Source organism: Elephas maximus, chromosome 1 (assembly GCF_024166365.1).
Source record: "Elephas maximus indicus isolate mEleMax1 chromosome 1, mEleMax1 primary haplotype, whole genome shotgun sequence".
Lineage (NCBI taxonomy): Eukaryota > Metazoa > Chordata > Mammalia > Proboscidea > Elephantidae > Elephas > Elephas maximus.
This window is the reverse complement of record NC_064819.1, coordinates 122,810,777-122,823,620: the sequence shown is the minus strand read 5'-3', so window position 1 is coordinate 122,823,620 and position 12,844 is coordinate 122,810,777. Positions and strand designations below refer to the sequence as shown.

Here is a 12,844-nt window from a genome sequence, read left to right as displayed (position 1 = left end):
TTTCATCCTCACAACAACCCTGTGAGGTAGGTATGATTCTCGTTTGATGAAGAAAGAGGTTAAAAGATTAACTTATCCAAAGCCACAGAACTAGTAAGCAGTAAAGCTGGGACTCAAACTCAAGTATTTTGATTCCAAATCCAAGTCTTGATCCCCTATATCATAAAAGAAGCTTTCTGGCCACCTTGGACAAAAGCCAGGTATATTCTAATCTGGGAAGAAAACGGTCCATTAATAGACTAAACCTGGACTAAGACAAAGACAACAGGAAAGGCAAGACTGCTACAAAGGGATCAGCTAGTTTGATTCTCATAGAAAAGGAAATATTGGTTTAAGGGGACAAACCCATGACCAATAAGCCACAGGTAAGAGAAATAATGCCAAACATGGGGAACAGAGGAGGTTAGAAGGTACGATGATTGAAGTAATAAATCACTTATAAACCCTTCCCCTACTTTCCATTTCCTAAAGGATTTCCACATATCTTTCCAAGATAAAACACATATTCTGTGGCATGTGGTGCTGGGAAAAAAGGATCCAGTTCTTAGAGCACCTGAGGAGAGAAAGGAAAAGAGGGCAAGAAGAGGCAAAATGCTTGCAGTTTTTATTCCATTTCCTTTTTATCCGTTATCACCTCCAGGGCTTAGAACTTCCCTGCTCTGGGTTATCCTTTCACATCTCACTAAAGTAGAGGAACAAAACTGGAAGTGGGAGTTGTTCTGGGCGAAGGATTCCTTGGGCTACCATTTTAGCAGAAATGGGCCATTGTCTAAAACTACAGCTCCTAAACACCGCCATCAATGGCCTGATAACTCTCTAGAGAATGCCTCTTAAATGACAGAAGTAAAGAAATGCAAAACAAATTCAATGTACTTACATCACTATGAGAGGTACTAGGCTCTTCATCATCGCTGCTGACCAGGTCAATGTATTCAAGAACAGGTCTTAATGGTCCCTCCTATAAAAGAATTGAGCAAATTTGCAAGTCATGAAGAGTTATTCAAACCAAACTAGCATTTACAACAATTAGTGTTTTTTTGTTGGGGTTGGCAAGTATTCCTCTGAAGAGAAAGCCTATAGGTGGAACAGAGTAACCAGGAACAAAAGAAGCAAGAAAAAAAATCAGAGTACCTAAATAAGAAATGATGACAAAACCAAAAAAGGAAAAGCCTAAACCCTGATAGGGTATTAGGGCCATGTCAATCCCTTGGGGAAGTGGAAAATATGGGAATAGTGCTATAAGGATACAGATATTATGATCCAATACTCTGAGTTGGGATGAATACCCAGGATCAAAAACAAAATTCTTTGACTAATAGCTATGCGTCACCCCCTCACCCCTACAGGATTCAAACGTCAAGCCCAAATTCCCATTCATCCTTTTCATCCATACTGCCTTCATCAGACTAGGCCTTGAATGCTAAACTTAAAAGCCTGAATTTCATTCTATAGGCAAAATGGAATCATGATAATACTGAGATGGGAATAAAATTATGAGAGCTACCCTTCAAAAAGATTAATCACATAAAGAAGCCTGGAGAGGGGGAAACCAGGATTAGTTAATCAGCCTAGGCACAAAATAATGCACAACTAAAACAGGGTGTTGGCAAACAGAACAATTAGGTGGTACACATATCAAAGAATATAGGGTAAAATGGGTCGGGGAGGGGGAAGGCTATAAAAAAAAAAAGAGTCAAAGTGGTCTCTAAGGTTTCAAGCTTAAGTGACTAGAAGGATGTTAAAGCCATCAGCATAAACTGGGAATGCTTAAACAGAAACCTGATGTTCTTTTGGATAAAATCGATTTGGGTTACCAGTGGTACACAGAGGTATCTCCCAGACACCTGAAAACACAGGCCTGTCATCTGGGTGTAGGAAACTAGCTGGAAAGAGAGATTTGGGAGTCACTCCCCTAGAAGACTACTAACCTCCAGAACTAAACTGAAACTACGATGTTGTCAGGGAAGAAAGTAGAGTAGAAAGAAAAAAGTCAGGAGGCTCTTCAGGAAATGCTAGAGTTTTAATATTTTTTTTTTTATGAAGGTAACCAGAGATGCAAAGAGAATCAGGAATGCATTAACTCAAACTAAAAATGGGGAAAACCTGAATGGAAAGTTGTCGATGCTAGATGGGACTGAACATATTAAGGACCATGAAAATGCCAATGAATTTGGCAGCAAGGAGATTTTAAAGTGCTTTTAACAGAACAACTATCAAGAAAGTAGTAGGAGAACACATGTAAGACAGGCTCTAAAAAACGAAGGAGCAAAGAATCAGGCAGTAAAGGTCCTGAAGAAAGATTATTCTTCCAAGAAATGTAGTACGTTGGAAACAAGAGAAAGGAATATGAGAGAAGAATACAGTTGAGGGAATGAGTTAACTACAAGCTAAAGTGATACACTCAGTGGAAAAAACTAAAAAAGAAAGGTTTAGAGTCAGCAGACTGAAGCTACCCAGTTCCCATCAAATTGATCCCAACTCATGGAGAGAGACCCCATTGGGTTTTCAATGGCTAATTTCCCAGAAGTAAACTGCCAGGCCTTTCTTTCAAGGTGCCTTTGGGTAGACTCAAACTTCCAACCTTTCAGTTAGAGCTAAGCACGTCACCCATTTGCACCACCCAGGAACTCCAGACAGAAGCTAAGATGGAGTTAATGATTTTCTTAGAAGAGGCCTCCAGTCTCAAAGATGACTTCTTTATCCCCTAGGCTATGACCTCTACCCAACCAGAAAATTGCTACAGTGGCAGGTATTGATGCACCCACCAATATAAAACCAGGGGGAAAACTTCTGGTTAGAGATCTGTAATAAAGGAATTAGGATTTCTGCCTTAGCTGTAAAAAAATCGAAGTTAGACAAAAAAAAAAAAAAAAAAAAGAGGGAAAAAAGCTGGACAGATGTTCTCCAATGTATGACCAATGTACTGAACCTAAAAAACTATCTCTGGTATTAAGGCTGTCAAAATATCATCTTCACTCAATTTCTGGTTTGGGTCGTTGTAAGAAACAAGAAGTAAAGGAGATGAAAATGTAATGGCTTTTCCCATTCATATAATCATCTTACATTTTAGCAAGCCAAGAAACTCTCCAGATTATCAGAAATACACAGGGGTGGGGAAGAGCATTCATAAACAGAGAGCCGGGAAAGAAAGAAGGTAACAGGATACAAGGGAAAAAGCAGAAGGGCAGGGGGGAAAAAAAAGAATGGTAAGGAAAACAGTCACAAATAGGATTAAAAAGTAACTCCAGATATAGAAGGGGCAGGAGTAAGGATAGATGAGAAAAGACTACTACTTGGGTGAGCTATTAGACTAATATGCAACAATTTTTGAACTATAAAGTCAACTTTATATGATTCATATCAATTAAGAAAGAAAAAGGATCCAAACCCAGACAAACCCAGTGCCATCAAGTCGAATCCAATTCATAGCAACCTTACAGGACAGAGTAGAAAAAGGATAAGGATAAGAAATCCAGAAGTGAGAAAAAGAAGTCATTTAGAATACTTATTAATTCATTCAACAAATAATCACTGAGCATCTATTACATACCAGGTATAGTAAGTGACAGAGTGATAGAAAGAGAAGAATTAATGTATTTAAGACTGCCAAAAAGGCAAACTAGGCTGAGTGGAAAAAATAAGGAAAGCTAAGTTCACTAAAGAAAAATACTACCTATACACAAATACTGTACACTTTAGCTAATTTTCACAGTGGATATGGAAAACCTTCTACCATAATGAACTTTAAGGAAGCAAAACTTTTCAGCATTCCATTTATTTTACTAGAAAATGGTGACATTTATTGAGCCCTGGAGGAGTTCCTAGGTGGTGCAAACAGTAACATGTTTGGCTACTAACTGAAAGGTTGGAGGTTCAAGTCCACTCAGAGGTACCTTGGAAGAAAGGCCTGGCGATCTACTTCTAAAAAATCAGCCACTGAAAACCCCATGAAGCACAGTTCTACTCTGACACATGGGGTCACCATGAGTTGGAGTTGACTTAACAGGACCTGGTTTAATTTTTTGGTTTTATTGAACTCTATACCAGGCATTGAGCTAAGCTTTTCATGTACCTAATTTCATTTAATCTCCCCAACTTCCTTACACAGCAAGATACAAACTTATTACTATTATATTATTTAAGAAATGAGAAAACTGAATGAGGTACACCTGTTCGCTAAACACAAAACTGTGTGGTTACTGTAACTGTGAGGCAGTTCACAGCATGAATAGTAAGTTAAAATGAATGTTTATTATGTAGGTTTCTCAGTAAGATACTTTCTCCTCTTCAATAGGACAAAAAGAACTACCTGCTATTTGCCCCTACCTCTGAATAAAATGTAACACCTACCAAAACTAAGTTATTAATTTCCCCAAAAGAAGTAATGTTTATAACACAAATATCAAGAAAAAAATAACAATAAATTTCCCATATTTGTTATGACTACTTAAATTGTTTGCAAGCATAAACGCAAGGTATTTTATTTGAATGCGTTCTATCCACTAAAGAGTAAAGTGCCATTCTCATCCACAGGTACCAATAACAAACTCAAACACTACTGCTCCCCAGGTGATACAACTTAGGGACAGAGGCACATGCACAAGCATGGCAACAGAGCAGATTTACTACTCTGAGTTTGAAATATAATTTTTTTCAATGAAACAAAAAGTTCTCATTCCTGTTATAAGAGAAACTGATTCTCAAACCCAAAACACCAATTATCTACTAACTGGAAAATGATATCGATATACTAACATATGGTCTACAAAGAAAGCAGTTTACCCTAGTAGAAAACATTAGGAGTAGGGATTTGATCATAAATGCAAAAATCTAATCTAAAAAACCCTAAATAATTCTCCCCCCACCATATGAAGTTGAGGACACAGATCAGTTCTGCAATTCTGCCCAGTTTAAAGGTTCTGAATGGCTCCCAAATGCCTACTTCACAGTTCTAATTTAGTCCAACATACAAAATCTATACTGGCAGCCCATTCTGTCCTGTCTCATAAAAAATTATTCTCCAGAACTACACATGCTGCACTCTGCTTTCATATTGTGATGCCTTTATTTTTTTTCTACTCAAATTGCTCTTTTAAACACAAAGATTCCCTTCTACCTATACCAAAGTAACAAAATCTTGTGTCCTTTACGGTTTTTGGTTTTGTTTTTTTTTTTTTATGTGCTTCTTATAAAAGAACCTTCTACTTTCCATTAGAACTATTTACGTAGTTCTCACCTCCCATCTCATCTTCCTCACTGAAACTGAGGATATACCTGCAATTCATCGTTTTAAGCTCTAAGGCACTTAACTCATGGCTTTAAATATTATTGCATGTTCACGTTATTTTTAATTATTGAGTGAATTACTGCCCCAAGACACCCAGGCAAAAGATACCTTTATTTTTTGCCTCTCACCCAATGTACTGGAGTCAAAGTATTAACACTCCTCCTATGTGCTCCTAAAGCTATTTATGAAATTATATATTGATTTCCTTGACTAGTTCCACATTTTCAGAGAATAATTTTACATTGTAGAAACAATCTTGGTTGAAATCTTGATTTCACGTGCTGTTATCAAGATTACCATATGTTTCCTCGGTAGTCTTTATATACCTTTATATCTAGAGTAGCACTGTGAACAATCATATCATCACTTCTAGCTAAAACAGTCTTTTGGGAGTAAATTACTTAAAACATCTGCAGTTTCAAAGACAGACATAAAGATGGTAACTGAATGGGCAGAAAATGAGAGCAACAGACCAACACAAGAGGTTTTCGTTACGGTTAACATAACACTCTGCCTCTTGATTTAGATACTGGTTACACAGGTGTACTGCCTTTGCAAAAGCCCATCAAGATGTATATGTATAAATCATGCACATCTCTGTATACATGTTATATTTCAGTACAACTTAAACTAAATGAAAGGGCTCATGTCTGCACCTCCAAATCAGTATACACTCCTTTTCTTCAGCATGCGTTTAGCTTAAGACTCTGCATTTTGCAAAAAGAGACTGCTGTGCCACCATGTCAACTAATGGTCGGGAAATTAGGCTAAGGGCTAAGAAATCCAATGCGCAGTAAATCAAGAAATGACATCATAATGCTTTTTGTATCTGAAGAACTCTTAAGCAGAGAGCTGTTGTCCATCTTTACTAGATAAGCATATTACCCTGTACCCGGGAGAAGTCAAGCATATGACTGGGTTACTGAGATATGTACTGGATTTTGTCTGTCAACGAATTTTAAAATAAAGCTATCATTAATTACCTTTTAAGTAGTATCACTTAAAAGTAAAGGGGTATTTTTAATAGGTTCCTTTTCGGATTATAATTCCACTTAATGCCTATAATGCACTTCTCCATTTGGACCTGTAGAACATTAAACCTACATATAAAAATAGGAATAAATATAATAGGCTTTATCAAGTTGGATATACAACACATTGACTGCTCATTCTTTATCCTTGACGTAAAGACACAACAGACTCTCTACATTTAAATTTAAATTAAAATATTTTTTAAATCTCAGCCTAACACAACTTTCTGTATTAACCTAGTCAGAAAGTACAAAGCAATTATTTATTCCTCAATGTACTAAACATTTATTTAAGATTTTGATAGATTCTATCTGTTTCTCAAAGACCTGTAGTTCACAAAAAAGTGTGTTTTTCCTAGTTTTGTTTGTGCAAACATCAAGATTAATTTTTGTTCACATATAAACCACAGTTCAGGGGAACATGAAATATTTATCTTAAAGAGCCATGGGATCCTGCTACCAAACATACTTCAGTACAGTGAAGGAAGAATCAGGACACAATTCATCTTGTCTCCCTTCCCCCCAAATCCTGAAAAGTTCTAAATAAAAAAGACAAAGTATAATATGCACTGACAAGGAGGAAGAAAGCCAAGAAAACGACCTTGAGAAGGAATTCTAAGCAAAAAATTACACCACCAAACAATGTAACACTATAATGGCCATAATGTTGGGGGTAGGAGGACACTGTGTAATAACCAGTTTTACAAAGTTGCCTGAAACCTACAATAGCCTACAAACAAAGATACATACAAGACAGGCCCTTTAGTAAAGAAAAATTAATACAGATTTAATAGCAAACCTCAATTAACTGCAGCATTCAGAAATAGAGTGATTTGGGCAGCAGTGTTCTGTAACTAGCTGAGATACCACTTTTAGCAGAGTCTAAAATTTAATATTTTTGGATAAAAACGATTCCAAAGTAGATCAAATTTTCCCTTCAGTGTTCCAAAACAATGCTTCACAAAAAGTGGTTCACAGATCCATGCACCCCTGCCTTTGTTCCAAATTGAAGATTCCTTGGCCCCATTCTGAAATTCTGATCTAGCAAGTCTGGAGTGAAGCCCAGGAATCTGCACGTTAGCACATACTTTTTTAATAACTTGAAAATTACTCTCACAAAGGGAATAAACGCAGGAAAATACAGCATGTCCCTGCCGGCCCAGGTATCCTTATTATGAACGGCCCAGGTATCCTCATTATGAACGTCAATTGTACTATGCTGTAACAGGATGATCTCAAAGGTTAGTGATGTCTTTAAGCTACTGCCCTCAGGTTATGCCTTAGCAACTCAATGGGAAGCTTTTGAGCTCTTGCAACATTTTTTTCTACCCACTTCACCATTAGCTGTCCCTTCTCCATAAGGACACATGTCCTTATCCATGTGTCATCTTTTAGAACTCTTGCCCCATTCCAAAAAGAGACCAGAATACTGTCTGAATTAAGTGTAAAACGCCTCTAGATGAAGGCAGGAAAGGCGTAATTAAGTACACAACATGTACTTTAGGCCGTTGTTCAGAGAGGCCTTTTGTGGTAAATTTCCTAATCCTCTGCTATGCTCCACGGTGTCTAATACATATTGGACAGTCAATAAACACTGGTTGAATGGTGAGTGAATAGGGAGGTTTAAGCGCATAAAGGCTTACCATAGTTTTTTACTCTGGCAAAAAAACCGAGTATCATTGCTACTTACACTAACAAACTGAATATCATCTTCATTTTCATCCGCTGTTGACTCAGGTGCCTCAGGCTCAGCTGGAAGGACAGATTCTATTATCTAAAAAGAAGTCAAAACGTGCTTATCTTTACAGCCACATACTTGCAGATTTTCCCAAAAGGTACGCCTAAAACACACCGTTTTTGAGGAAACTAACTGAGCACAACTCCACGCAAACCCGACTAAGGAACAGAACTCGACGGAGTTCGGTTGTGCCACTGACTATGTGGAGAGGTAGGAGCCGAGCGCTGAAAACGCGTTACCATCCTCCATCCTCTCACAACTCCCGCATCTACCCAATGAGGAATGCACGCTCACGACTCCAGAGCAATCGTGTCTCAAAATGTCGCTCCCACCGGCAGAGCTGCGGCAACGAGGAGCCCCGGAGCCCGTGCACGGGGCCGGGCAGCCATTGTTGCTGCTGCCTCCTCGCTCAGACATGCACCCAGGCCCGAAAGCTGGGCTCGGCCGGAGATGCTGCACCCGCATCGCCCCGAGCCCGCAGCCGAGCACCAGGCCTCAGCCGGGGAGAGCACAAAACCTTTCGAGGTTCCGTCTTGGAACGCCAAGGCCCAACGCTCCACTACTCACCTCCGACCCTGGGTCTCCCATTTCTCCGACGGCCTAACTGACAGCACCGCTGCTCCCGCTGTCCCTACCACCGCCGCCGCTGCTGTCCCTGCAGCCACCGCCGCCGCCGCCACGACTTCCCTTCCCGCCCAGCACCGCCTTGCGCTGCCGCGCCCCGCCCCTCTGTGAGCGCCGACGCCGCCGACGCCGCCGGCGGAAACGCAAAACCGCTTCAAAAAGAGCGGCGGCCAACACTGGCCCGCTATTCCGGGGCTTCTTTCGCGTACTACCGGCCTCCCCTACCCTCTCCGCGAAGGTTGCTGGGAATTGTAGTTCCGCTCGCTCCAAAGGCCTCTCCAACCGATGGAGAGGAGCAGAAAAGGACCCCAAGCTACTACGCATGCGTTCTGCCAGGTAGCCGTCAACTGCAATCCCTGGAAACCCTGGGCGGTCTGGGTCTTATTGGATTGAGAAACGCTGGGAGTTGGAGCGGTTAGGGGGAGGATGTAAAGGATGATTTGGTTGGGTTTGGTCTGGCTGTAGAAGCGAAGCTCACTAATTTCTGTATTAACTCTAAAAGTGGGTGGTAGGGATATTTCTCTCCCCTTTCCCTTTTTCTTCCAGGGAGTGGGGAGTGTGAAGGTTAGTTGAAACTGAAGATCAGGAAAGATATTTCGGGTGTTTTTACATTGCTCACTTCTTACCCCGATTCCATTTTCCAGCCCCAGCATATAATAATACACCTGAGAAAAAAGAGGGTGAAGGACCCAAACTGCAGTCTCCAGTTGGCCTTAAGGAAAATGACAAAAGTAGAGTCAGGAGTTCAATAGAAAGAGAGCCCGCCTGTCGCTAACTTTATCACGAAAGTCTAGACCAGTGATGTTAAAATGTGTTTTCTTCTAAATATTCTCAGATACAGGTATACCTCGCTTTATTGCCCTTCGCAGATACTGTTTTTTTACAGATTGAAGATTTATGGCAACCCTGGGTACAGCAAGTCTATCAGCACCATTTCTTCAACAACATACACTCACTTCATGCCTGTGTGTCACATTTTGGTAATTCTCACAATATATCAAACATTCCCATTATTATTATATCTGTTATGCTGAAGTGTGATCAGTGATCTTTGATGTTACTATTGTAATTGTTTTGGGATGCCATGAAGCAAGCCTATATAAAACGGCAAACTTAATTAATGTGCGTGTTCTGACTGCTCCACCAACTGCTGTCCCCTGTCTCTCTCCCTCTCCTGGGGCGAGAGGCAGGAAAATATTGAAATTAGGCCAGTTATTAACCCTACATTGGCCTCTAAGTGTTCAAGTGAAAGAAACAGTCACACATTTCTTTCTTAAATCAAAATCTAGAAATGGTTAAGCTAACGGAGGCAGGCATGTTGAGAGCAGAGATAGGCCAAAAGCTAGGCCTCTTGTGCCAAACAGTTAGCCAAGCTGTGAAAGCAAAGGAAAAGTTCTGGAAGGAAATTAAAAGTGCTTTTTTTTTACTCCAGTGAACACATGAATGATAAGAAAGCTAAACAGCCTCACTGCTGATATGAAGAAAGTTTTAGTGGTCTGGATAGAAAATCAAACCAGCCGCAACATTCCATTAAACCAAAGCCTAATCCAGAACAAGGCCCTAATTCTCTTCCAATCTGTGAAGTCTGAGAGAAGTGAGGAAGCTGCATAAAAAAAGTCTGAAGCTAACAGAGGTTCGTTCAGGAGGCTTAAGAAAAGAAGCCATCTCCATAACATCAAAGTGCAAGGTGAAGCAGCAAAGTGCTCATGTTGAAGCTGCAGCAAGTTATCCAGAAGATCTAGCTGAGATAATTGATGAAGATGGCTACAATAAACAAGATTTTCAATGTAGACAAAACAGCCTTATATTGGAAGAAGATGCCATCTAGGACTTCCATAGCTAGACAGAAGTAAATGCTTGGCTTCAAAGCTTCAAAGGACAGGCTGACTCTCTTTTTAGCAGCTAATGTAACTGGTGACTTTAAGTTGAAGCCAGTGCTCATTTACCATTCTGAGAATCCTAGGGCCCTTAAGAATTATGCTAAATCTACTCTGTTGATACTCTATAAATGGAAAAACAAAACCTGGATGACAGCACATCTCTTTACAATGTGGTTTACTGAATATTTTAAGCCCACTGTTGAGACCTACTGCTCAAAAGAAAGATTCCTTTCAAAATGTTACTGCTCATTGACAATGCACCTGGACACCCAAGAGCTCTGATGGAGATGTACAAGGAAATTAATGTTGTTTTCATGCCTTCTGACACAACATCCAATCTGCAGCCCATGGATCAAGGAGTAATTTCAACTTTCAAGTCTTATTATTTAAGAAATACATTTCATAAGGCTATAGCTGCCATAGATAGTGATTCCTCTAATGGACCTGGCAAAGTAAGCTAAAAACCTTCTGGAAAGGATTCACCATTCTAGATGCCACTAAGAACATTCTTGATTCATGGGAGGAAGTCAAAATATCAATATTAACAGGAGCTTGGGAGAAGTTGATCCCAACCCTCATAGATGACTTTGAGGGGCTCAAGACTTCAGTGGAGCAAGTAACTGCAGATGCGGTGGAAGTAGCAAGAAAACTAGAAGTGGAGCCTGAAGATGTGACTGAATTGCTGCAATCTCATAATAAAACTTTAAAGGATGAGGAGTTGCTTCTTATGGATGAGCAAAAAAAGTGTTTTCTTGAGATGGAATCTACTCCTGGTGAAGATTCTGTGAACATCGTTAAAATGACAACAAAGGGTTTAGACTATTACATAAACTTAGCTGATAGAGCAGCAGCAGGGTTTGGGAAGATTGAGTCCCAATTTTGAAAGAAGTCCTATTGTGGGTAAAATTCTATCAAACAGCATCACATACTACAGAGAAATCTTTCATGAAAGGAAGTCAATTGATGCAGCCAACTTCATTGTCTTTTTTTTAAAAAATTGCCACAGCCACCCCAACCTTCAGCAACCACCACCCTGATCAGTCAGCAGCCATCAACATAGAGGCAAGACCCTCCACCAGCAAAAAGATTAAGACTCACTGAAGGCTCAGATGATGGTTAGCATTTTTTATCAATTTTTTCAATGTTTACACTTCCAGTCTATAAAATAGATCACTGATATTAGACTGTGAGTTTTAATTTTTTTCTCAGGTACAGCCTTATGAAAGCAATGGACAATTTTTTTAGGGGTCTTTTTATTTTGTATTTTATTTTATATCATAATTTAGATCTGAACATTTACAAAGCAAACTAGCTTCTCATTAAACAATTAATACACACATTGTTTTGTAACTTTGGTTGCCAACCCTGAAACTTGTCAACACTCTTCCCTTCTCAACCTTAGGTTCCCTATTACCAGCTTTCCTGTCCCCTCCTGCCTTCTTGTCCTTGCCGCTGGGCTGGTATGCCTATTTAGTCTCGTTTTGTTTTATGGGCCTGTCCAATCTTTGGCTGAAGGGTGAACCTCAGGAGTGACTTAATTACTGAGATAAAAGGGTGTCCAGGGAGCCATACTCTCTGGGTTTCTCCAGTCTCTGTCAGACCAGTAAGTCTGGGGTTTGTTTTTGTTTTTTGAGTTAGAATTTTTTTCTACATTTTTCTCCAGCTCTGTCCAGGATCCTCTGTTGTGATCCATGTCAGAGCAGTTGGTGCTGATAGCCAGGCACCATCTAGTTGTGTTGGACTCAGTCTGGTGGAGACTGTGATAGATGTGGTCCGTTAGTCCTTTGGACTAATCTTTCACTTGTATCTTTGGTTTTTTTCATTTTCCTTTGCTCCACAAGGGGTGAAACCAGTGAAGTATCTTAGGTGGCTGCTCACAAGCTTTTAAGACCCTAGACGCTACTCACCAAAGTGGAACGTAGAACATTTTCTTTACGAACTATGTTATGCCAATTGAGCTAGATGTTCCCCGAGACCATGGTCCCCAGAGCCCTCAGCCCAGTAATTTGGTCCCTCAGGGACTTTGGGTATATCTGTGAAGCTTCATGACTTTGCCTTTGTCAAGTTGTGCTGGTTTCCCCAGTATTCTGTACTTGGACAATTTTGTTTACCTGCCAACAGTTGTCAAAGCGTTTTTGAAAAAAATTTAAGCAAGAAAATGCTTTTACATCTTAGATGCCTGTTTTTGCCCATCTACGTGAAAACCTACCATCCAATTACCTGTGCCTGTAGTAATTATAAAAGAGGCTCTGGTGGTACACTTGGTTAAGTGCTTCACTGGGTC

General features: G+C 40.0%; 1 protein-coding gene across 6 annotated transcripts in view; it reads right to left on the bottom strand.

The window, feature by feature from the left end:
* Nucleotides 1–11,276, bottom strand: part of ZNF451 (zinc finger protein 451) — a 126,885-nt gene extending 115,609 nt beyond the window's left edge. For 3 of the 6 annotated variants that reach the window (XM_049894840.1, XM_049894831.1, XM_049894850.1), the window contains exons 1-3: nucleotides 8,624–8,888; nucleotides 8,009–8,092; nucleotides 878–958 (exon numbers count right to left, since the gene is read on the bottom strand). In XM_049894840.1, the coding sequence (XP_049750797.1) occupies nucleotides 878–958; nucleotides 8,009–8,092; nucleotides 8,624–8,644 (186 nt within the window). In that variant the 5' untranslated portion in view covers nucleotides 8,645–8,888. Of the gene's footprint in view, nucleotides 1–877; nucleotides 959–8,008; nucleotides 8,093–8,623 lie in introns of all 6 variants that reach the window. The other 3 variants (XM_049894859.1, XM_049894870.1, XM_049894880.1) reach the window with 2 other exon arrangements.
* Between the last annotated feature and the right edge of the window lie 1,568 nt (nucleotides 11,277–12,844).